General features: G+C 35.2%; 1 protein-coding gene across 11 annotated transcripts in view; it reads left to right on the forward strand.

Moving 5' to 3' along the window:
* DLGAP1 (DLG associated protein 1) overlaps positions 1–25,743 on the forward strand; it is a 567,869-nt gene that overhangs the window by 499,421 nt on the left and 42,705 nt on the right. For all 11 annotated transcript variants that reach the window (XM_036905862.2, XM_057504061.1, XM_036905864.2 and 8 more), the window contains one exon: positions 2,224–2,315. In XM_036905862.2, coding sequence (XP_036761757.2) covers positions 2,224–2,315 — 92 coding nt within the window. The remainder of the gene's footprint in view (positions 1–2,223; positions 2,316–25,743) is intronic.

Below are 25,743 nucleotides of genomic sequence, written 5' to 3' on the forward strand. Positions count from 1 at the left end.
AAATACAATATAATACAGAGAAATCAATAACTTTTCTGCATATTACCAATAAATAAAAAATGTAATGGAGCAAAAAGAGCCCATTTACATTAGTAACAAAAACTATGAAACAAGAATGAGCTTACAGAAAATACATAATACCAATCTGGAAGCAACATAAAAACTTCCCTTATATAAAATATGAGAGATCTGAATAAAAGGAAAACTGTTCAGCATTCCTACACAAGGATACCCCAGACTGTAAAGATGTCAATTCCCTCAAAATTAATAGAAATATTTAAAGAAATTCTAATACAAATTCCAGTGTGACTTTTATTGGTAGAATCTAGGTCGAGGGATTTGACAACTTGATGTTAAAGTTTATTTGAAGAAGTTAGTACCCCAAAATTACCTAGACTTTAAAATCACAATTAAAAAAAAAGTTAAGGAGGAGTCTTGCCATAGAAAATGTATTTATAATAAAATTATATAAGGAAGAAAAGGGGGCAGAGCAAGAACGCAAAAACAGGTCTATATATATGGGAACGTATGGGTAAATATATGTGTACATACAAAGTTTGGGATAACATAAAGTTGACATCTGAAATCAAAAGGATGAATTTGTTAATAATAAAAGGAGCCAGATCAATTGACAATCCATGTGGGGGAAAATATGTTATATCTTTACTTTGTATTGTACACACACACATTTCAGGAAATGGACTTAAGAACTAAATACAAAAAAGAAAAATGGAATCATAAAAGTCCATAAAAGAACTTTTAAAAACATGCTCAGGGCAAAGGCTTTTCCAAACCATAAAAGTTACATTTGACTACATAGTACTTTAAGATTCCCTGCAAAGAAAGACAAAGTTTAGGAGACAAATGATAAACTGGGAGAAAATATTTGTGGTATGTAAGATATAAAAAGATCCTACAAATTAGAAAATAAAAAAACAATTCAATAAGATAAAAACACAAAAAGCTAGCAAAGGCTATGAATAGGTAGTTTACAGATACAAGTACAGGAGCCCAATAAGTATTTTTCACCTGTGATTATTAGCAAAAATGTTAAGGTTTGCCATATTTAGCATTGGTGAGAATGCAAGGAAATGGACACTTCTATATGCCAATTAAGGAAAGATGATAAATGCTTTGAAGATCAATTTGGCAATATTCCTTACAGTTGAATATGTTTATTAGTACCTTCCCTCTAACATTTCTACTTCTAAGAATTTTTCCCAAATAACATTTGCACAATTGTTCTAAAGATACATATGAAATATTAATTGTAATATTATATGTAATAACAACAAAGAGAAAATTACCCTGAGCCCATGTTAGCCAATAAAAGGTTTGAGTTAGAGCTATATTTACTAACTTAATAAAATGCCCACAAAGATAGCAGTGTTAATGAATAAACCAAATTGCAATATATATGTACTATAATTGCATCTTTGTAAATTTAGTATTAATAATCATTTATATATTATATATTTTTTATTATTGAAGAATGGACAGTAATTCTTGGGGAGGGCTTTAGCTTTCTACATTATATATTTCTTTATTTTAATTTTATATAAACTGAATTGCTTTTATATTTAGAAAAAATTTATTAAGTACATTTAAAAAGAGAAAAACCTCATTGCTCAGAATAGTCATAAAATTAATTTCAAAATTGGATTAACCTAATACATCACATAGTTAGATATGGAAATATTTTCTATATGAGCTTTAATATATACATATTATTTAGAAACTTTTCAGTCAGTTCCTTAGTTTAAGGGGAAAAAATGAAGATATTCTATAGCTTCTCTTAATAAGGTTAATACCTAAACCTCCCAGTATCAGTGCTTCTAACTACAATAAATGAATTTTCTTCTTCTTTTGTGTGTGTTTTATTATCTTCAAATTCAAAAATTCCAAGAACACATTACCTTATAGTGCTCCTTTCTAATATAATGCTCTCAGATAAGTACAGAATCACAAATCTATGAAGGAATTATAAACATTTATTAAGCACCTTGGAAGTGAACAAAATTGCATTTTACTAAGATAAGCAGAGTCAAAGAACATGCTAACAATGTAGTCAGTTCTCATCAAATACACAAATATTGAACACAAAGTTTGCAAGTCACTAAACATCTCAGTAATACTACAGATGTTTTTGATAAATTGTGACATTCGTTTTTGAAGCAAGGTGACTAAAATGGGGAACCTCTACTTATTTGATTTTTCCTTCAGGTGGATGACGCAGAAGAGCCTGACAAAACGGGGGAAAATAAAGCACCCAGTAAGTTCCAGTCCGTAGGAGTGCAAGTAGAAGAAGAGAAATGGTGAGTCCATATGCATTTGTTCTCTCGCCTTGATGTTGGCAAGTATGGTGCAAGTATTTTTCTCCCTAATAAACATACAAAAGACAATGATATTTTCCATTAACTTTTGAAAGCTTTTAGAGGGGAAGCTTGAATCAGTATCAATGACTCCCTCCTCTACTTTAATACTGGAGACCACTTTATTTAAGCTTTAACTAGAGTAGTAGAGTGAGCGCACCACCATCACATGCACACAATGCTGTGTTGTGATGCCAAACTATTCCTCTTCAAAATACCTTCCCTTTTTGGACTGTGTAGAATTTTTAAGAGAAGAAGGTATTTTCCCATTTTTATTCCTAACACTTAATTGTGTATGTTGTTTAGTATACACTAATTAATGATTGAGAATGAATGAATAAATGAGGAGGAGGAAAAAGAGATTTCCTGTCATTATCCTGAATGCCCAGTTCCTTTAGATTGCTCTTTAAAATAAGCTTACTCTATAGACTTAAAACCTAGAATTGGGCAATTTAGTTTCAGGGGATCACAGAATCCAGGAGCTGGAAGGGACTTCTGAGATCAGTATACTCATTTTAGAAATGAAAACAGAGAGGTAAGAGTTTCTCAATCAAACTATGAGGTCCATAATGGATGAAATTATGTCTTACTGGTAGTAATGTTCCCAGCTCCAGAACTATGCTTTGCACATGCTAAGTATACAGTAAATGTTGCCAAATGAAATAAGATCACACTTATAATATGAGGAGCTCTGTATTATAAATCAGGGTATCATTTCAAGTTTTCCACCAACTTTTTGTGTGTCAGTTAGGAGGAATCGGTTGGATAGCATCCATCCACCCATCCAATACCTATGGAATGTTTCCTGCATGCGAGGCTACATGTAACATAAACTTACTATCTGAAAATAAGTCATGCATCAGATCATGCAAGGGGTTCTATTTTAAAGCCTCCTATATTGACACTGCATTTGCATCTAAGAGGTTTTCTATATATGTATGTATAATATTTTAATATATTTCATATAATTATACAATGCTGGAAGCTCAGAAAATTGGTACAGCCCTTTTGGGTTACCACTATATCATATTGTATCACTAATATGATAAAAGTCACTAGTAGTTATACATCTACCCATACCCATTGACCCAGTAAACACATATATAAGGCTATCCTGAATGAAATTACTCAGTGGAAGGGAAACAATTGTGGAATATTATCTATCATTGTAAAGGAAATATATTAATTTTAAATCTCGAACAATAGGAGAATACTTTTGTAAATGTTAGCACATCACCAAGGTAGCATATTATACAGCTATTAAATGTAATTTGTAAAAAGAAGATACAGACACATGGGGAAATACCCATGATAAAATGTTAAGTGAAGAAGTTGAATACATAATGTCCATGTATAACATTCATGAAGATGGACAAGGACTGAAATGTAATCTGTAAAAATGGTAGGCTTAGGAATGATTTTTTTTTTTACCCTAAAATGTTTACATATACCTACTTCAAGTTTTAGTTATCATTATTTTTGAGCCAACTCTTGAGGCACACGTTTCTTTAAGTGTTTTGGAAAACTTTTTGTAAATGGAACTTAGGAGACATGAACAATATGGTAAGAAAACATTCCTCTCTCCCCTCCAGCCCATTTTGCTTGTTTGGTGATTAGGAGGACAGACTCTTGAGAATCAAACCAGTTTTAACCAAAGACCAGCTGGGGGCCCTTGGTCAAATTACTAAATATCTTTGTGCCTTGGTTTCCTAATGTGTAAAAGGGGGATAATAGGTGGTTTCTGGTCCAGCAGGTAAGGAACTTAGAGGTCACCCCTCTGTCCTACCAAGTAAAAGGCTGAACACACTGAAAAAGCAAAAAAATCTTAAATCAGTCAGATTAGGGAGGTCACAGGGCAAACCACTGCCCCCAAATTGGAGAGACAGACATAAATACAGAAAATCACAACTTACCGGAGTAGAAACCTCCATGGGAACCAGTGCCGGGGTAGGAAAACCTCAGGTGCAATTGATGAATCACTGGAGGTTCAGTGGGCACGAGTCTGAGAGTCAGGCATTTAAGGGGGACCCAGTTATATGGTGAGAGCCTCCACAGTTCTGAGTTTTACATCTAGGAGCTCTACCAGGTCCTCACGGTGAATATTGGAGAAAAATCCCCTTGTGCTTCTAGCAGGAGAAGGGGAAAAGGAAGCATTTTGAAATATTCCAGAGCTTTCTGTTCTTAACAAGATCTGCCCTCAAGAGAAACTAGTTTACCCAAGCCTCTCCTGCTGGGACTTTATCAGAGCCTAACCTACCTGGGGGAAAGGAAATACCCGACTTAAGCTCCCTCTAGCCATCCTGTCCCACATAAGAGGGTAGAAACTGGGAAGCACCATTGAAGTTCACAGTCCAAGGGCATGGGCTCACCAAGACTGAGACCTACTCAGTCAGAATGCTACCCCTCCCCCAGACCTCACCACCACATTACTAAAGAACAATTCCTTTTACCCAGGATGATATGTCTGCTTTTCTACAAGGTACTAAAAGGTAAAAAACAGTTTGAAGTGACTGAACAACCATCCAAACTAGTGTGAGTATGGCAGGAATACTGGAATTACCAGACCAGGAACTTTTAAAAATTATGATGAATATGCTAAGGGCTTTAATGGAAAAAGTTGATAACATGTAAGAACATATGGATAATGTAAGTGAAGAGATGGAAATTCCCAGAAAGAATTTTTTTTAAAATGCCAGGGATCAAAAACACTGTGACAGGAAGAATGCCTTTCATGGGCCCATTACTAGACCAGTTACAGCTGAGGAAAGAATCTCTGAGCTTGAGGATATAAAAATAGAAACTTTCAAAACTAAAAAGCAAAGAGACAAAAATCTGAACCCCCCCCCCGCAAAAAACCCAGAATATGCAAAAACTGGGGACAGTTATAGAAGTTGTAACATTCACATAATGGGAATAACAGAAGGAAAACAAGAAGAACAGAGCAATATTTGAGACAATAATGACTGAGAATATTAATGTCAGACACCAAACCAGAGGTGCAGGCCTCAGAAAAGACCCAGTAGAATAAATGTCACACTAAAAGAAAATCAAAAGGAAAAAGTAATGAAAGAAGCCATAGCAGAAAAAACACCTTTCCTACAAAGGGTCAAGATAAGTATGACATGTGTCTTTTCCTCAGAAACCATACAAGTAAGAAGAGAGGGGAGGGAAATATTTAATATCTGAGAGAAAATAAACCCACTGACCTAGAATTCTGTACTCTATGAAATTATCCTTCAAAATGAAGGAGAAATATAGACTTTCTCAGACAAACAAAAATTGAAGAAATTTGTGCCAGTAGACCTGTAGACCTGCCCTATGAGAAATATTAAAAGAAGTTCTTCCAAGAAAAGGAAAATAATGTAGGTACGTGCACTCCTCCTGGAATGGTATAGTATGAACTTGGACTAGCTGTAAATGTGTTTTGCAAACTCTAGGGCAACCACTAAAAAGAATGAAAAAAGAAGTATAACTGGTATGCTAAGAAAAGCAGGAAAATGTGTGGAAGACAAAAGATAGGACTAGGACAAAACAAAAGAACTAGGGCAACAATAGAAATCAGTGACAAATGTAATAGTTATTAATCCAACAGTATCAGTCATCATTTTAAACATCAGTGGTATAAATATACTAATTTGATAACAGATTATCAGAGTGGATAAAAAACAATATCTTGTTTATAACAGATCTACTTCAAATATAAAATTGCATGTAGATTATAAGTAAAGGGATGGAAAAAGTTATACCATACTAACACTGCTTTTAAAAAAAGGGTGGGAGTAGCTATATAATTTCAAGTAGATCAGACTTCACAGCAAGGAAAGTTATCAAGGATAAAGAGGGGCATTACATTGTGATAAAGGAATCAATTCTCCAAGTAGACATAATAACCCTAAGTATTTATACAAGAGCATCAAAACACATGAGGCAAACCTGGTAGAACTGCAAAAAGAAATATATAAATCCACTATTATAGTGGGAGACTTCAACACCACTCTATCAGAAATGGATAGATTCAGAAGACATAAAATCACTAAGGTGATAGTTGAACTCAACAGCACCATCAATCAACTGAATATAATTGACATCTCTAGACTACTTCACCAAGCAACAACAGAATACACATGCTTCTCAAGCTCACAACATTCACCAAGAGAGACCACATTCTGGGTCATAAAGCACATCTCAACAAATTTTAAAGATTAACAATTATAAAATATCTGCTCTCAGACCACAGTGAAATTAAACCAGAAATCAGTAATAGACAGATAGCTGGAAATTCCCCCAAATACTTGGAGATTAAACAATACACTTCCAGTACTCATGGGCCAAAGATGAAACCTCAATAGACATTTAAAAATATTTTGAACTAAATGAAATGAAAATATAGCTTATTGAAACTTACAGGGTGCAATGAAAACAGTACTTAGAGGGAAATTCATAACATTAAATGCATATATTAGAAAGGAAGATCTAAAATCAATCACCTGTGTGTTTACCTTACCAAACTAGAAAAACAAGAGCAAATAAAATCCAAAGTAAGCAGAAGAAATGAAAATAAAAATTAGAGCAGATATTAATGAAATTGAAAACAGGAACTCAATAGAGAAAATCAACAAAACCAAAACTGGTTCTTTAAAAAGATCAAACTGATAAGCTTCTAGTCAGGCTAACTAAAAAAATAAAAAGAGAGAAGATACAGATTACTAATATCAGATGAAAGAGAAGACATCATTACAAATCCCATGGGCACTGAAAGGATACTAAAAGTAAATTATGAATAGCTCTACATCTATACATTTGATAAACTAAATAAAATGGACCAATTCCTTAAAATACATTCTACCAAGTCTTACACAAAAAGAAATAGATAATCTGAATAGGCCTATATGTATTAAGGAAATTGAATCAATAATTACTAATCCTCCAACACAGAAATTGCCAGGCCCAGATGGGCTCACAGGGTGAATTCTATCAAATATTTAAGGAATAAACTATACCAACCCTTTATAATCTCTTCCAAAGACAGAAGCAGAAGGAATAATTCCTAAATCATTCTTTGAGGTTGGCATTACCCTAATATCAAAACCACCTAACACATTACAAGAAAAGAAAATTACAGACCAATATTTCTTATGAAGATAGGTGTAAAAACCCTCAACAAAATATTAGCAAATTGAATCCAATAATGTATAAAATGAATTATGTGCCATAACCAAATGGGATGTAGCCTAGTATGTAAGCTTAGTCCAACATTTGAAAATCAATTAGTGTAGTAAGTCATATCAACATACTGAAGAAAAAATCATATGATCACATCAATATGTACAGAAAAATATGCACATCAGATACAGAAAAATACCAGGCAAAATTTAGTACCCATTCATAATAAAAAAAAATCTTAGCAAACCTGGAATAGAGAGGAATTTCTTCAATTTGATAAAGAAATCTATGAAAAACCTACATCTAATATCATACTTAAGGGTGAGAAGCTCAAAGTTTTCTTGCTAAGATTAGGAACAAGGAATGAGATGCTCCCTCTCACCAATGTTTTTCATTATTGTACTAGAAGTTCTAAATGAAAAGACAGGGAAAGAAGTAATAGATATACAGATTGGAAAGGAAGAAATAAAACTGTCTTTGCTCACAGATGACATGTTCATGTATGTAGAAAATCTGATAGAGGCAGACAGTAGGGTGAGAGGAAATTCTGTACACCTTAAACTTATACAGTCATGTATGTCAATCATTTCTCAATAAAACTGGGAAAAAAGATTTAAAAAATGAAAGAATCAACAACAAAAAACCCTCCTGTAACTAATAAGTGATTATAGCAAGGTTGTAGAATACAAGATAAATTTAAAACAGTCATCCACATTCCTATATATTAGCAATGAGCAAATGGAATTTGAAATCAAAAAACATTACCATTTACATTAGTACACCCAAAAGATGAAATACTAAAGTGTAAATCTAGCAAAATATGTACAATACTTATATAAGGAAAACTACAAAATTCTGATGAAAAGATGTGAAAGAACTAAATAAATGGAGAGATATTCCATGTTCATGGATAAGAACTCAATGTTATCAAGAAGTCAGGTCTTCTCAACTGAATCTATAGAGTCAATGCAATCCCCAATCAGAATCTCAGCAAGTCATTTTGTGGATATTGACAAACTAATGTTAAAGTTTATAGAGAGAGACAAAAGACTCAGAATAGCTACCACAATTTTGAAGGAAAAGAAAAAAAGATTGACACTCCCAACTTCAATACTTACTGTAAGGCTATGGTAATCAAGAAAGTGTGGTACTGCTAAAAATTGGACAAGTAGATCAATAGAACAAAATAGAGAGCCCAGAAATAGACCACATAAAAATAGTCAACTGACCTTTGATAAAAGACCAAGGCAATACAATGAGGCAAAGTCTTTTCAACAAATGGTGCTGGAACAACTAGACTTCCACATGAAAAAAAAAAATGAATCTATATAGATTCATTTACACCCTTCCCAAAAATTAATTCAAAAATTGATCACAGACCTATATGCAAAATGCAAAACTATAGAACTCTTAGAAAATAACAAAAAAAAAATCTAGGTAACCTTAAGGAGGGTGATGTCTTCTCAGTTATAGTGTCAAAGCCACTCTGAGAAAAATAATTGATAAGCCCTGGACTCCATAAAAATTTAAAACTTCTGCTCTGTGAAATACAATGTCATGAAAGGAGAAGACAAGCCACACACAGGGAAAAAATATTTGCAAAAACACATCTAATAAAAGACTGCTATCCAAAGTATACAAAGAACTCTTAAAGCTCAGTAGTAAAAAATATGAACAGCCTGATTAAAAATGGGCAAAAGACCTTAACAGACACCTCCCCAAAGATAAACAAATGGCAAGTAAGTATATGAAAAAATGCTCAACATCACATGTCATTAGAGAATTGCAAATTAAAACACGATATCATTACTCACTTATTAAAATAGCCAAAATCCAAAACATTGACAATGCCAAATGCTGGTGGAGATACAGAGCAACATTAAGTCTCATTCATTGCTGGGTGAATGCAAAATGAAACAGCCACTTTGAAAGACAGTTTGGAATTTCTTACAAAACTAAACACACTTTGACCACACAATCCAGCAGTTGCACTCCTTGGTATTTACCCAAAGGAGTTGAAAACTTGCATCCACACAAAAACCTGCATGTGAATATTTATAACAGCTTTATAATTACCAAAACTTGGAAGCAGCCAAGATGTTCTTCATTAAGTGAATAGATAAATAAGTGTGGTACTTCCAGACAATGGAATTTTATTCAGAGTTAGAAAAGAAATAAGCTATCAAGCCACAAGCAGACATGGAAGAAACTTAAATGCATATTACTGAGTGAAAGAAGAGGTCTGAGAAGGCTGCCTACTGTATGATTCCAACCATATGACATTCTGGAAAAGACAGAACTATGGAGATAGTAAAAAAAGTGGTTAAGGGGGAGAAAGGAAGGAGGAGTAGGTGGACTTTGGAGCACAGAGGATTTTTACCCTGTGATCCTACAATGGTGGATGCATGTCAGTATACATCTGTCCAAACCCACAGAATGTACTGCAACAAGAGGGAAGTCTAATGTAACCTATGAACTTTGGGTGGTACTGATGTGTCAGTGTAGGTTCACCAATTGTAACAAATGTGCCACTCTGGTGGGGGTGAGGCTGATAATAGGAGAAGCATGGCGTGGAGATGGGAGGCAAAAGGTACTTGGGAGATTGCTGTACTTTCTGTTCAATTTGCTGTGAACCTAAAACTGCTCTAAAAAAATTATTTAATTAAAATAGAGGGGTGTTACATAGTAGTGTTAACCTCAGAATGTTGGTCTTGGGTGTGTTGTTTAATACACGCATACACACACACACACACACACACACACACACACACACACACATAACTTGCAGAAAAGTACCTGACATAGGAATCACCGTGTAAGTGTTCCCTATTCCATTATGTCCTCAAATAGAATCACTCTAAAGATTGAAGTCTTAAGACAGCAATTATACCACTTTTTCTTAAAAAAAGAAAATCATCTCAATTTTACATTTTACTTCAAACATTTCCCCTGGGGTCAACTATTCTATCTTACCAAATTAGTGCCCTGACACTTTTCCATCTACAGGAATGCTGAATATTGCATTATTTGGACATAGCTAACAGCAACCCCAAAATTTCAAATGAGCCACTTTGATCATGTTATTACAAAATTGAACCTTTAATAAATTACTGAAGTTTGTAGGATGGTCAGTTCCTCAGTAAACTGAGTGACTTGTTTAAAATTCATCCCCCAAGAAGGCTGGCAAATCCAGTTTAGGTGCTTAACTTTCCAAACATGCCTTCCTCAAAGTTCACTGTATGGTTAGCTGCTGCAAAGTAAATATGCATTCAGATTGATGCTGATGATCATTTTCAACCTCTCCAGAATAAATCCATTGTCGAATAAGAGGGATTACTTCTATCTTCTGTCTCTAATTATACTTCTTTTTACAATTTTGCTAGTAGTAATTCATTTATATAGGATCTTGCAAAGTAAAATTGGGCAGATGAGATTTCCTAATGACAGCTGGGGGATTTTTTTTTCTTTTTGATTCTCTAGTGATAAAGATGAGGTTGTTTTCACATTGAATGGCCAATAAAATCCATCTCTTCCTTCTCCAAATAGACCGATAAATGACAGTAACCTAACAAAAAGTGAGAGAAAGAAAGAAAATAGAGCCAGAGAAAAAACAAGCTAGTACAAATAGAGGAAGATAAAAGCCTTTCTAAGAGCCCAAGAGTCTCATTATCATCTTTTGAATCCATCCTAACACAGCAAAGTCCACCTGGCTGATTTGTCTGTTAAGGGGTAAATTTGTAAATCTGAGTTCTCCTCAGTGTTCCAAATTGAAACAAAAGGAATAAGTTAATAACTCATTAGTAAAAAGTAAAAGGCACTAAGTAACAGATCTGCTTCAAGAAGAGGAATCGAAATGAAGTATTAAAATCTTCCTGGTATATTTGCAGGCAGTCATGGCATCCTTCAAATGCCATCCACAGCAGATGTGCCATGCCCGTTCTCCAGCGCTGCCTCATGGTGGGTACCAGCACAGAGGAATGCTGGCTAAAAGTCACTAGTTGAAATGCCATGGCAGCACCAAGCCAGGGATAACGTATGCATATGATTCTGAAACAAAACTGCTTCTCTTAAGCCAGTGAGGAAATGACTTATTTCCATCAAACATTAGCTGTCTTTCCCCAATTCCTGTTTCAGGTCGGGTAGTGGCACTGATCAATAGGATCCACACAGCATGTATTTGCTGATATGCAGGACTGATTCTAAGCAAAGCAGACAATATTGCTAACACCTCCCACTTGCCCGCTGCACTGTCTTTACCACTGCCTCCCAGCATTCTGTCGCCATTCCCACTCATCCTTTTGACCACTCCCTGGGAATTTGCATGAGGTCTTCTTATCTTTCAGGCTGATAATTAGCAAAGCTAGTAAGCCAATCCTTTCTATTTACTACAGTGATAAAGCTAAGAGGATCCCAGGGAGCTCCCCTTTCCTTCCAAGTAACAATTGTCTTTCAACTGTGGCTCATACTAGACTCTTTCGTTAGTGCACTAGTGACTCTAAGACTAACAGTGGACACAAAGAGGAAAAATTATTATTTTTATTATAAAAGTAGTATGTAAATTTACTTGAAGGAAAACGTACAGCAGCAAGTTGACAGTGTATAAGTCTTTGATGGACTTTGGAACCATTGAAAAAAATTGTGTGTGTGTGTGTGTATTCATCTTCTTGTTAAGTATTATCTATCTTTTCTATAGTAATTATGAACTATTGAATAATCTAGTAATAAGAAAATTAAGATAGTATTTATGCATTATAAAAATCTATAAATTACAGAAATAAAATTCCCCACAATTCCATACCATGAACTAATAAAGGGGTATGGTGTTAACCATACTTGTTACCTGAGTATTTTAAAAGTTGTTGAAATTCATCCTATGTATAAAATTTAGTAATATTTTTAAAATCAACTAACGTAACAAAAAAGCTCTCATTATTAAAAATTCATGACAATACTTCCTTTAATATTTAACCAATATTCAAGAATAATTTGCTTCCCCTTTCTCTCACTGTTATTTTTGCCTCATTTCTAGATTGACCCCTACACTGGGGATCACACTAGATAAACCCTTAAGCACAGAATTCTCAGTAGGCTTTTACTATGCCTTTGAGGTAGGAGCAGACAGCTAAGGATCAGCAAACTCTGGTCAGAGAAGATCCATTTTAAAAGAACCAAAAGTTTTAAGAAATAGTCAGAAAATTAAAAAGTTATTTTTGAGAGAAAAGAGAGGAATGGTGGGCAAGGAAGACTCCATGAGGGAAATGGAAATTGATACAGTCTCTTACAGAACATCTCCTTACCTACCTGGCAGGGAAAGGAGAGTGGGAGGTAGGAGGAAGGAGAAAAGTGCTCTTAGAAATGTAAAACTTAATAGCAGAACTGGAAAACCCAACAGAAGAAGAGTCAGAAGATAACATTTGAAGAAATTTCTAGAAAAAAGAACAAAAAGGGAAAAGCAAAGAAAAAGTAGATACAGAATCCAGGGAACAAGTCATCCAACACCAAAAAGGGGAAAAGGGAAGCCTCAGGGGATGGAGAAGGGAAATCTCCAGACAGCAGTCATGCAGCAGGTCTAGGGAGTGAAAAGATTTCACATCTTAACAATATATCTTTGCTTTATTTAGATACTCCTTAAATTGTTTCAGCAATATTATATAATTTACAGTGTAAAGGTCTTGCAAATATTTCATCAGCTTTATCCATAAATACTTTTTTTTTTTCCTGCTTTTGGAATGATACTTATTTTTATTTCAATTTCTAATTGTCCACTGTTAGGTCATAGAAATACCATTAATTTGTGTATATTGATCTTTATCTTGTAATATTCCTAAACTTACCTATTATTTTTAGTAGTATTTTTGTAGTCCATAGGATTTTCTAGACTATTGTGCTATCTACAAATACAGATTATTTCTTCTTTCCATCAGGATGCATTCTTTTTCTTGTTTTATTACATTGGCTAAAACTTCCAGTACAATGTTGAGTAGAAATCATGAGTATCAACATGCCTTGTTCTTGATATTGGGTGAAATATTCAGTCTTTCACTATTAAGTATTACGTGAACTTTAGGTTTTTGGTAGATGCCCTCTGTCTAGTTGAAGATGTTCCTTTACATTCCTAGTTTGTTGAGAATTATGATCAGGAATGGATAATAGATTTTATCAAATGCTTTTTTTGCATCTATTGAGATGTCACACAGCTTTTCATGTTAGACTATTAATATGATGAATTACATTGATTTTTTAAAATTATGATAAAATACATATAAAATTTACCATTTTTATAATTTTAAGTGTGCAACTCAGTGTCATTAAGTAAATTCGCAATATTTTACAACCATCATCACTATCTAGTTCCAAAATATTTTTATCACTTCAAACAGAAATTCCATACCCGTTAAGCAGCCACTGCCTATTTATCCCTCCTCCCAGCCATTGGAAACCACTGATCTGTTTTCTGTCTTTACAGATCTGCCTATCCTGGATATTTCTTATAAGTGGAACCATACAATATGTGGTCTTTTGTATGTGGCTTCTTTCACTAAACATAATATTTTTGAAGTTCATCAATGTTGTAGCATGCATCAGTACGTGATTCCTTTTTATGACTAAATAACCATTGTATGGTTACACTACATTTTGTTCATTCATCTGTCTGTGGACATTTTGGTTGTTTTTACCATTTGGCTTTTGTAAATAGAGTTGTTACAAACATCTGTTGACAAGTTTTTGTTTGAGCACATTTTCAGTTCTCTTGGGTATATACCCAAGAGTTGAATTGCTGGGTTATATGGTAACTCTATATTTTTGGGGGAAGCACAAACTGTTCAAGTGGCTGTAGCATTTTACATTCCTATCAACAATGTATGAGGGTCCCATTTCTCCACATTCTGATGAAAAGTTATTTTTTAAAGTTATGACCATCCTAGTGAATATGAGGTAATATTTCACCATAGCTTGGTTTTCCATTTCCCTAATGACTAATGGCATAGATTATCTTTTCATGTGCTTGGTAGCCATTTGTACATATCTTTGGAGAAATACATATTAAAATCTTTTGCCCATTTTCAAATTTTTTTGTGTTTTTTGTTTGGGTGTGTGTGTGTGTTTTTATTGTTGACTGTTATGAGTTCTTTATATATTCTGGATACTAGACCCTTATCAGATATATAAAACTTTCAAATATCTTTTCTCTTTTTTTGGTTTCTCTTTGTACCCTCCTGATAGTGTCCTTTGATGCACAAAAGTTTTTAATTTTGATGAAGTCCAATTTATCTATTTTTTCTTTTGTCACTTATGTTTTTGGTATCAGATTAAGAAATCATTGCTGAATCCAAAATCATGAAGATTTGTTCATGTGTTTTTCTTTAAGAATTTTAAAGTTTTAACTCTTAAATTTAGGCTTTTACCTATCTTGAGCTAAATTTTGCATGTAGCATGAGGTAGTATCCAATTTCTTTCTTTTGCATGTGGATATCTAGCCATCACGCATTGACTGGTTTCTGAATGTTAACCCAGCCTCTACTGCTGGAATAAACCCAATTTTGTCATCATGCATAATTCTTTTTACGTTATTGGATTTGATCTGCTAATATTTGGTAAAGATTTTTGTACCTCCAGTTGACCCTTGAACAACACAGGCCCTGAGTTGCTGATAACCTGCACAGTTGAAAATTCAAGTATAACTTTTGATTCCCCAAAAACTTAACTAATAATAGGCTACTGTTGACCCTTGAACAATGTGGGTTTGACCTGCACAGGTCCACTTACACATTGATTTCTTTTTCAATAAAAAGATTGTGTTCTTCATGTAATTGTAGATTAATGATACCAAAATAAAAAAAAAAGAAAGAAAGAAAAAATAAGATTGGAAAATTTTTTGGAGATTTGCAACAACTTGTTTATATTTCTCTCAACTGCAAATGGTGTCATGTATGGTCTATAAATGTGTGCATAAGTTTTGATAAATTTTAACATTTTATAATAGATTCTATGTATTTTTTATGGCAGTAAATAATAAAATAGACTATTTTTGGCATATATTTTATGTATTCATGACATATCTAACTTTTTCTTTATTTGTTCAATATTTCCTGGCTATGCAGTTCATCTGCTTTTTTCAAATTGTCACAAATCTCAAGAAATTTTTGAATGTGTTCATTGAAAAGTGGACCCATGCCATTCAAACCTATGTTGTTCAAGAGTAAATTGTATATTTATGAGGGATATTGTTCTGTAGTTTTCCTATAATGTCTTTGTTGTCCTTGGTATTAGAGTAGTACTATTTTCATTTCCCCTTCAGTTTCTGGAGGGGCTTGTATAAAACTGTTATAATGATTTCATTAAATTGAATTAACTAGTGAAACCATCCAGATAAGGAGTTTACTTTGTAGGAACGTTATTAACTACAAACTCAGTTTTTTTAATAGCTATATCCCCTTCAGTTTCTGGAGGGGCTTGTATAAAACTGTTATAATTTTTTCATTAAATTGAATTAACTAGTGAAACCATCCAGATAAGTAGTTTACTTTGTAGGAACATTATTAACTACAAACTCAGTTTGTTTAATAGCTATATCGGGATAGGTCATTGATTTCTTCTTGTTTGAGCCTTGGTAGTTGGGTCTTCCGAAGAATTTGCCTATTTTATCTAAGTTTACCAATTTCTTGGTATAAAGTTGTTCATAATATTCCTTTAATAACATTTAGCATTTATAGATTCTGTAATGATGTCATGTCTCTCATTTCTGATATTGGCAATATGTCTTTTTTTTCCTCATCAGTCTGGCTACAGGATTATTAATTTTATCTATTTTTAAAAGAAACAGCTTTGATTAATTAATATTCTCTATTGTTTTTCTCTTTTTTTATTTCATTGATTTTTGCTCTTACTTTATTTATTTCCTTTATTGTGTTTACCATTGATTGCATTAGCTCTTCTATTTTTAATTTCTTAAAGTGGAAGTTGAGCATTGATTTGTGACCTTTATTCTTTTTTTAAAATTGATATAGAGTATTACTTTAATTTCAAGTATACAACACAGTGGTGCTAATTTACCCATATTATTAAATCCTTACCCCCACTAGTACAGCTACTATCTGTTAGCATAGGAAGATGCTACAGAATCATTGGCTATATTCTCCATGCTGAACTACTATCCCTGTGACCAAGCTACACTGTTATTGAGAATTTTTACTGCGCTTTATCCCCTTCACCCTACCCATCCACCCATACCAACCCCTCACCCATGGTAACCACCAGTCCCTTCTCAGACCTTTATTCTTTTGTACTATTGATATCTGGTGCTCCTTTAAATACTACTTTAACTAGAAATTCTAATTATTGTGTTTTCATTTTCAGTTTAAAACATTTTCTAATTACCTTTTTGATTTTTTTTTTTAACCCATGACCTATGGGTTATCTAGTTCCAAAATATTTTGGGATTTAGTATGTATCTTTTAGCTATTAGTTTCAATTTAATCCCATCATAGTCAGACAACATACTTTGAATGTTGTCCTGAATCCTTTAAAATACATTATTTTATGGCCCAACATATTGCTATCTTGCTAAGTATTCTGTGTGCACTTGTAAAAATGTGTATTCTGCCTCATGTAATTGTAGATTAATGACAGCAAAAAAAAAAAGTGTATTCTCCTATTTTTGAGTTGAGTGCTAAGTGCCAATTAGGTCAGTTCTATACTTTTTCTGATAGTTTTGTCAACATATTCCATCAAGTATTGAGACAGCGATGTTGAAATTTCTGACTATAATTATGAATTTATCTGTTTCACCTTATAATTCTATCAGTGTTTTGCTTCATGTATTTTGAAGCTCTTATTAGGTGTTTAAACATTAAAGAGTGTTATGTCCTTGTGATGAGCTGATCTGTTTATCATTATGAAATATCCCTCTTTCTCCCTGGTGATATTTTTTGTTCTGAAATCTACCTTATCTGATATTCAGAATAGCCAATCCAACTTTCTTTCCATTAGTGTTCATGATGTATCCTTTTAATTCCTCTTCTTTTAAACTATTTATGTCTTTATATTTAAAGTGGGCTTTGTAAAGGCAATGTATAGTTGGGTCTTTCTTTAGAACCTCATCTTGCAACCTCTTCCTTTTAATTGGGATACTAAGAGTAAATTCTTACTCCACTTGACCAGAAGCAGAAGTCATACGTGTTAAGTTTTATTTGGCCCAGAAGTGGGGCAAGCCCTGTCATCTAGCACTACTCTCTGGCTTATAATGGAATAAATATACAGGAAGGTACAGAAGCCATGGGAAAAAAAGGAGCATTCCAGCCAAGGGATCTAAGTTCAAAGTAACTATCTTTGTATTTCTAAAACTTAGGAGTTGGATACAATTAACATCAGTAACACTCTTCTAGGTGTAAGTTCTCTGAGTCGACATTCCAGAGTGTTTCCTCAACTTTAGAGTAGGATTATATATAGATGCAGTCTCTAGCTGAGGTCTACACCCAGTCTCCTGGGTCTTGCCTTTCTGCCTCTCGCCATATTTCCCAGGTCTCTATGTTGCTGCCATGAGCTCTAGCTCAGAGCAAGAGTTAAGTGAAGATAAGTGTGTGATACAAGTTCTGGCTTCCTGTCCCCATCACAACTTACCTACCTTTCATAAGGTTAGATATTTATTACTTATTTTGGAACAATTTATAAAGCAGTCATCATTGTCATCATTGGTCTTCACAACCAAAAGCATTAAGGGGAGTTAGAGACTTTAAATTGTATACATTTTGGTTATTTATTAACATTCTCAAGTTGATGTCTGTCTTTAGTGGTTGTATAGAGAGAATCTACTGGTCTTACAGAGGTTTTCTGGAAAGAAAACTCCAGAATGTTATTTTTCTGGTGGGTGTGTATTTAATATTCTTATCTATGTCTTTGTAAACTGTTTCTTAACTGGCTGAGATCTTTATCTAGAGATCATCCAAATGAGAGTCAATGTTAATACAAGGACTATTTGCTTTCAGCATCCAGGGACTTAGAAGAGAAAACTCTTCCTAGAATAAATGGGCAGTAAATCACTTTGTGGCCTCTTCCTCCCTCATCAACTCCCCCACCCCTGCATTCATTTATTAAATAGGTGAAGCTGGATAACAGTGAGTGTCTAGAGCAGGATTCATGTGTTTGGAAGATTTTACTTGCAAAGAGAAAACCAAGATCTTTTCATCTATGTCTCATTTACAGGAGGGGAATGGGAGCAGATGGATATTTTGATGATTTGCATAACAACCTCTTATCTTACTTATCTCCAGTTGGTGGAGTCATCTCCTCTCCTGATACACCTTTTGTATGTTATGAAATAATACTCAGATCTTTGGGACATACTTAATGCTGACATCAAAATGTGCTTGTGAATGACACCTGCCATTTCAGCAGGTCTGTGAAGCACAGGTAGAGTCACACATGTTAAAGGAAAGCACCTTAATCTATTATGAGAGCTGCTCCCCATTTCTAGAAGCAAATCCTCAGTTACTAGAATTATTATACTTTTTTCTTCACCAAAATTACCTCTATTTCCATAAAATTTGAGTTTTGATCGTTTTATTTGCTTCACACATTAAAACTCCTAGACTCATAACTGGGTGGAGCAAGCAGGAAGGGTAGCCTCATTTTCTTTTTTCACACAATGTCAATTATTATAAAATATCTCTTTTCATTGTAAGTGACTTAAATATGTAAACATTTGGGCTTGTAGCAATCTGTGCCTTTTCAACTAAGCAGGATGTTAAAACAAAAAGCCAAAATAAAGACATTATCTAACAGCCAGTTCAGGGACCACAGACTGGCAAAGACCTTTGGCAGTCAGAGCATCCTTCGTTTGCCAACCCGGAAGCTTTGGATCAATCTGCACTCCTCCCAGCTTCCTTGGAGTATGACATACCCTAGTACTCCCCTTGGTATTAAATTTGGCAAACAACCTCTTTTCTTTGCCAAGTTAACAATACCATGACCTAGCCAAATAGTTCCCTGCAGTACACTTGAATTTTAAAGTTGTGGCACTGGTGTGGTTCAAATTTCAAAAGCCTGAAACTTGGTGTAATTGCTAATATGCCTCATACATTTTCCATTTCTTTTCTTTTGTCTTTCTTTCTCTCTCTCTCTCTCTCTCTCTTTTCCTATTTTCCTCTCTCCCTCCCTCCTTTTCCTACCTTCCTTCCTTTTGTCTGTTTTTCTGCCTTCCCTCCCTCTTTCTTTCTTTCTTCCATTTTACCTTTTTTCAAGATAATTTAGTTTGCAAAAGAAAAATGACCCTCTGACTGACAAAGCCATAGCCTCCATTTGACCCCAAAACAAGACTTGATAAAAAAAGAACTGTGAGTGGCACCTCTCAGGCTTTGTTAGTTGCCTGGGGTCAATAGCCAAGGAGTGACCTAATGTTCTGGTTGCTGAGGAAAAGCAGTTCCTTCTGGGCCACAGTCATTTCAAGGATGCTTTGTTGAGACTCCTAACCAAGGTTCCTATAGTGACAGCCCATCAAGGATACTAGCACTTGCCCAGCTGGTACTAAAAACATGCTGTGACCTCACAGAAGCTATCACATAATAACAAACCCACTGTCATGAATTTCCATTTCCTCCCTTTCTTTTATTGGTAAATGCATTACAATTTTTAGGAATAGGGAGTCTTTATGTAGAAAACCTATTTCCTTTTCCCTTGCTTAAAGAGATCTTCATATAAAAGAACATGATGGAATTTTTTTTTAAATTAAGGTATCATTGATATAAAATCTTATGCAGGTCACTGTAACTCTGGGGAGGAAAATATTTTCCCAGCCAGCGGAAAAATGCCTTTGAAATTAAAATCAATCAAAAAGAGAAATAAAGTGGAAGAAACCCATTTATTGCTAACAAGCAGTAATTCACTTCTGCTTGCCGGTGTCTCTACAAACCAGGCTGCAGAAAAAAGAGGCCCCACCCAACCTCTCTGGTCCAGATATGCCCTCGCTCCCCCTGTAATTACCTATTGATATGGAGATGAACTACTTTTCTCTACCTCTTGGAAACACCTACTGATATGGAGGTGCACTAAGGCCAGGTGAGAGATTCTGGAAATGTTGCAATTTTACTCAGTTTCCCATGAGCAATGTTGTGGTTTCAACACTAACCCTATTATCAAGCCCACCCCCCTGAACCCCACTGCAATCACTGTCCATCAGCATAGTAAGATGCTATAGAGTCATTACTTGTCTTCTCTGTGCTATACTGCCTTCCCCATGACCTACCTATATTGTGAGTGCTAATTATAATGCCCCTTATTCCCCTTCTCCCTCCCTCCCCACCCACCCTCCTTAAACCCTTCCCTTTGGCAACTGCTAGTCCCTTCATGGGTTCTCTGAGTCTGCTGCTGTTTTGGTTTCTTCAGTTTTGCTTTGTTGTTATACTCAATAAATGAAGGAAATCACTGGATACTTGTCTTCCTCCACCTGGCTTATTTCACTGAGCATAATACCCTCTAGATCCATCCATGTTGTTGCAAATGGTAGGATTTCTTTTCTTTTTATGACTGAATAATATTCCATTGTATATGTACCACATCTACTTTATCCATTCATCTGTTAATAGACACTTAGGTTGCTTCCATATTGTGGCTATTATAAATAGTGCTGCGATAAACATAGGGGTGCATATGTCTTCTTGAATAAGGGATCTTGTTTTCTTTGGGTAAATTCCTAGAAGTGGAATTCCTGAGTCAAATGGTATTTCTATTTTTAGTTTTTTGAGGAACCTCCATATTGATTTCCACAATGGTTGAAGTAACTTACATTCCCACCAACAGCGTAGAAAGGTTCCCCTTTCTCTCCATCATCACCAGCATTTGTTGTTGCTTGTGTTTTGGACGTTGCCCATCCTTACTGGTATGAGGTGATATCTCATTGTGGTTTTAATTTGCATTTCCCTGATGATTAGCACTGTGGAGCACCTTATCATGTGCCTATTGGCCATCTGAATTTCTTCTTTGGAGAAGTGTCTTTCAGGTCCTCTGCCCATTTTTTAACTGGGTTATTTGTTTTTTGGGTGTTGAGGCATGTGAGTTCTTTATATATTTTGGATGTTAACCCCTTATTGGATAAGTCATTTATGAGTATATTCTCCCATACTGTAGGATGTCATTTTGTAGCATAGTGGATTTTAAGTAACCAATGGATGCTTGTTTTGAGGTAGTTTCAAAATCAGTCAACAGGACTGTGCTAATCATATACAAATTGGGAGGAGGAGAGTTCCTTCCCACTGAATTTGTGAACATGGGCTGCATTATGCCTAGGTTCCTCCAGACAGGTAAAACTGGGAGGCTGATCTATCAGGAAAGAATTAACTTCTTGAGGAAATTTTAATTCTTGATGTCAATCTCCTTACCCCCACGCCTTTCTTTGATGTATCTTTTCTTTTATATAATGAGATGTCTTAGGTTTTATATAAGTTAAAAGTTGCTATTTCATAAAATACCACGATGGTTGCACTTTTGAAGAGTAGCATTTTCAAATCCACATATATTCAGCCTTGACAGCAGGCTTAGTGAAAGATGTGTAAATGCCCCCACAAAAAAAGAACAGCACAGGACTAGGGTTTTTCCCTTTGAAACTAGACTTAGCCCTGAAAAGCAACCATTATGTGAATGAGAGGGATAATGAAGAGAACCAGAGGCCAGAGGATTCTGTAATGGAATGATTGGGCTAGTCCCCCTAAGATAAGGTTATGACTTGAGTCTCACAATCAGGACACCTTGCAGGGCCGAAGCAGTTACATTCTAAAGATACTGAATGTGCTTAGCTTTTTTTCATGACTTACTTTGTTTGAATACAACTCTGTTAGACTGGGGATGAGGGTGGGCTGAGAACAAGTCCCTATGATTTACCATCTCTGTGTTGTTTATAATCTATTGTACATAAAAGTGGTGGGGGTTGGTGGCTGAAAAATCCTCTGAGTAGAAATGTGAACTTGTTTCACAGAAGGAGCATGAAGCAACAGCAGCGGTGAATGCTAACAAGTGACTCTCCTCTTGCTGTTCAGAGCAGACAGGGTATTGTGTCCTGTACTGGTTGATCCAGTCTTTTGTGACATGGTTTTCTGCTCTTAGGCAGGAATATCAGCCAGTCCTTTTCAGAAGTTGTAATCATTACACACTGTGCCCTCAGGGAATGAAGAACCAAAAAAGCTTCCAGATTGGAGATTGTGGGTTTGGAAACAACAAGCCACTGGGTTCAGCTTTTAGGTTGATAAAAGCAACCCACCAGCAACTGATCTATCCTTTTTTAAACTACAGAAATTAATCCAGTGGCTCCTTCTGTGTTCCCATTAAAATTTTAAAACAATAATAACAACTTGATTGCAGCCCTCACCCAGAAAAAACTTTGCACTTGAAATACATGAAACATTTTCTAGAGCAGACAGAACATTCTTTGAAAGTTCGGGGTGGAAGAAAGCACTTGCTTGAGGAACTTAATTAAAAGAAACAGTGCAGCCTGGACAAGCTGCATGAGTTCAAAGGCACCGCTCTTAATCCCAAACCATTTTCATTTTACTCAACTTTTATTTCTTTCTGGGTGATTCAACTGCAAACTTCCACTCATCTACTGCCAAGTAATTTTTCTTAAGAAGGTGGATACTTCACCATAGCCAGGAGCCCTCTGTCAGGAATGTTGGTGGGACGGTTTTATGTAGGTAGAAACAAAGGCACAGGAAAGTAGGTCATTCCATTTTGTATGTGGAACAAATTCTGTCTCTGGCAAGTTTGCTCCGATTGAAAACAATAGGCACTGATCCTGTAAGTGTGGAAATGTAATGCCTCTGGCAATACATGATCTTGGAGACGGGTGCCTAGTGTTTTCATAGTTGGGATTCTGTGTGTCGAACAGCCAGAATGTCAACTGTTACAAGGGAAGTCATCCAATTCACACATACTCAGCTGGAGAGAAAGATCAGCTTCAGATGACAGTTAGCATTTTGGGGGAATGAATAAGAAGAAAGTAAAAATGGCCTACGGCAGCCAAGAAGTGAATGGCTATTGGAAAAGTCAAGTTAGCAAAATTGTCCTTCCTTGCATTGTTATTACAAGAGATCTGTAACATTGCTTTCAGTCTTTCATACTATGTGATTTTTCTTTTTTATTGTAGTTGATATACTGTATTCTATTGATTTCACATATACAACATAGTTGTATTTAACAGTTATCAAACAGATAACTGATTCAACAGTTATCCATATTATTAAATGTTCACCCCAATTAGTGTACTTACTAGCTGTCAACATAGAAAGATGTTACAGAATTATTGACTATATTCTCTATGCTGTTCTTTCATCCCCTTGACTAATTTATATTATGATTGAGATTTTGTGCCTTTTAACCCCCTCACCTATGTCACCCACCCACCCCAACCCCTCTCCCATAGTAACCACCAGTCACTTCTCAGTGTCAATGAGTCTATTTCTGTTTTGCCTGTTTTCTTTCTTTTGTTTTGTTTTTAGATTCTACATATAAGTGAAATCACATGGTATTTGTCTTTCTCCTTCTGGCTTATTTCACTTAGCACAATATCCTCTAGGTCCATCCATGTTGTTGCAAATGCCAAGATTTTTTTTATGGCTGAGTAATATTCCATTGTTTATATATATATATATATATATATATATATATATATATACCACTCTTCATCCATTCACTTATTGATGGACACTTGGGTTGCTTCTGTATCTTGGATTTTGTAAACAATGTAGCAATAAACATAGGAGTACATGTTTCTTTCAATTAGAGATTTTATTTTCTTTGGTAAAATCCTGGAAGTAGAATTACTGGGTTCTATGGTATTTCTATTTTTAGTTTTTTGAGGAACCTCCATACTGCTTTCCACAGTAGCTGCACCAATTGACAGACATTCCCAGCAACAGTGTAGGAGGGTTCTCTTATCTCCATATCTTTGCCAACATTTGTCATTTCCTGTCTTTTGGATAGTGGCCATTCTGACTGGTGTGAGGTGATAGCTCATTGTGGTTTTGATTTGTATTGCCTGATGATTAGCAATGAAGAGCATCTTTTGATGTTCCTGTTGGTCATCTGTATTTCTTTGGAAAAATGTCTGTTCAGGTTCTCTGCCCATTTTTTCTTTTTTTTTTTTTGGTATCATTAATCTACAATTACATGAAGGACATTAAGTTTACTAGGCTCCCCCCTTCACCAAGTCCCCCCCCACATACCCCTTCACAGTCACTGTCCATCAGCGTAGTAAGATGCTGTAAAATCACTATGTCTTCTCTGTGTTGCACAGCCCTCCCGTGCCCCCCAACACTATACATGCTAATCGTAATGCCCCCTTACTTTTCTCAGCCCTTATTCCTCCCTTCCCACCCATCCTCCCCAGTCTCTTTCCCTTTGGTAACTGTTAGTCCATTCTTGGGTTTTGTGATTCTGCTGCTGTTTTGTTCCTTCAACTTTCCTTTGTTCTTATACTCCACATATGAGTGAAATCATTTGGTACTTGTCTTTCTCCGCCTGGCTTATATCACTGAGCATAATACCCTCTAGCTCCATCCATGTTGTTGCAAATGGTAGGATCTGTTTTTTTCTTATGGCTGAGTAATATTCCATTGTGTATATGTACCACTTCTTCTTTATCCATTCATCTACTGTTGGACATTTAGGTTGCTTCCATATCTTGGCTATTATAAATAGTGCATCAATAAACATAGGGGTGCATCTGTCTTTCTCAAACTGGAGTGCTGCATTCTTAGGGTAAATTCCTAGAAGTGGAATTCCTGGGTCAAATGGTATTTCTATTTTGAGCATTTTGAGGAACCTCCATACTGCTTTCCATAATGGTTGAGCTAATTTACATTCCCACCAGCAGCGTAGGAGGGTTCCCCTTTCTCCACAAACTCACCAACATTTGTTGTTGTTTGTCTTGTGGATGGTGGCCATCCTTATTGCTGTAAGGTGATATCTCATTGTGGTTTTAATTTGCATTTCTCTGATGACAAGAGATGTGGAGCATCTTTTCATGTGTCTGTTGGCCATCTGAATTTCTTCTTTGGAGAAGTGTCTGTTCAGCAACTCTACCCATTTTTTAATTGGATTATTTGCTTTTTGTTTGTTGAAGTGTGTGAGCTCTTTATATATTTTGGATGTCAACCCTTTAACGGATCTGTCATTTATGAATATATTCTCCCATACTGTAGGATACCTTTTTGTTCTATTGATG

The sequence above is a fragment of the Manis pentadactyla genome, chromosome 6, assembly GCF_030020395.1.
Source record: "Manis pentadactyla isolate mManPen7 chromosome 6, mManPen7.hap1, whole genome shotgun sequence".
Taxonomy (NCBI): domain Eukaryota; kingdom Metazoa; phylum Chordata; class Mammalia; order Pholidota; family Manidae; genus Manis; species Manis pentadactyla.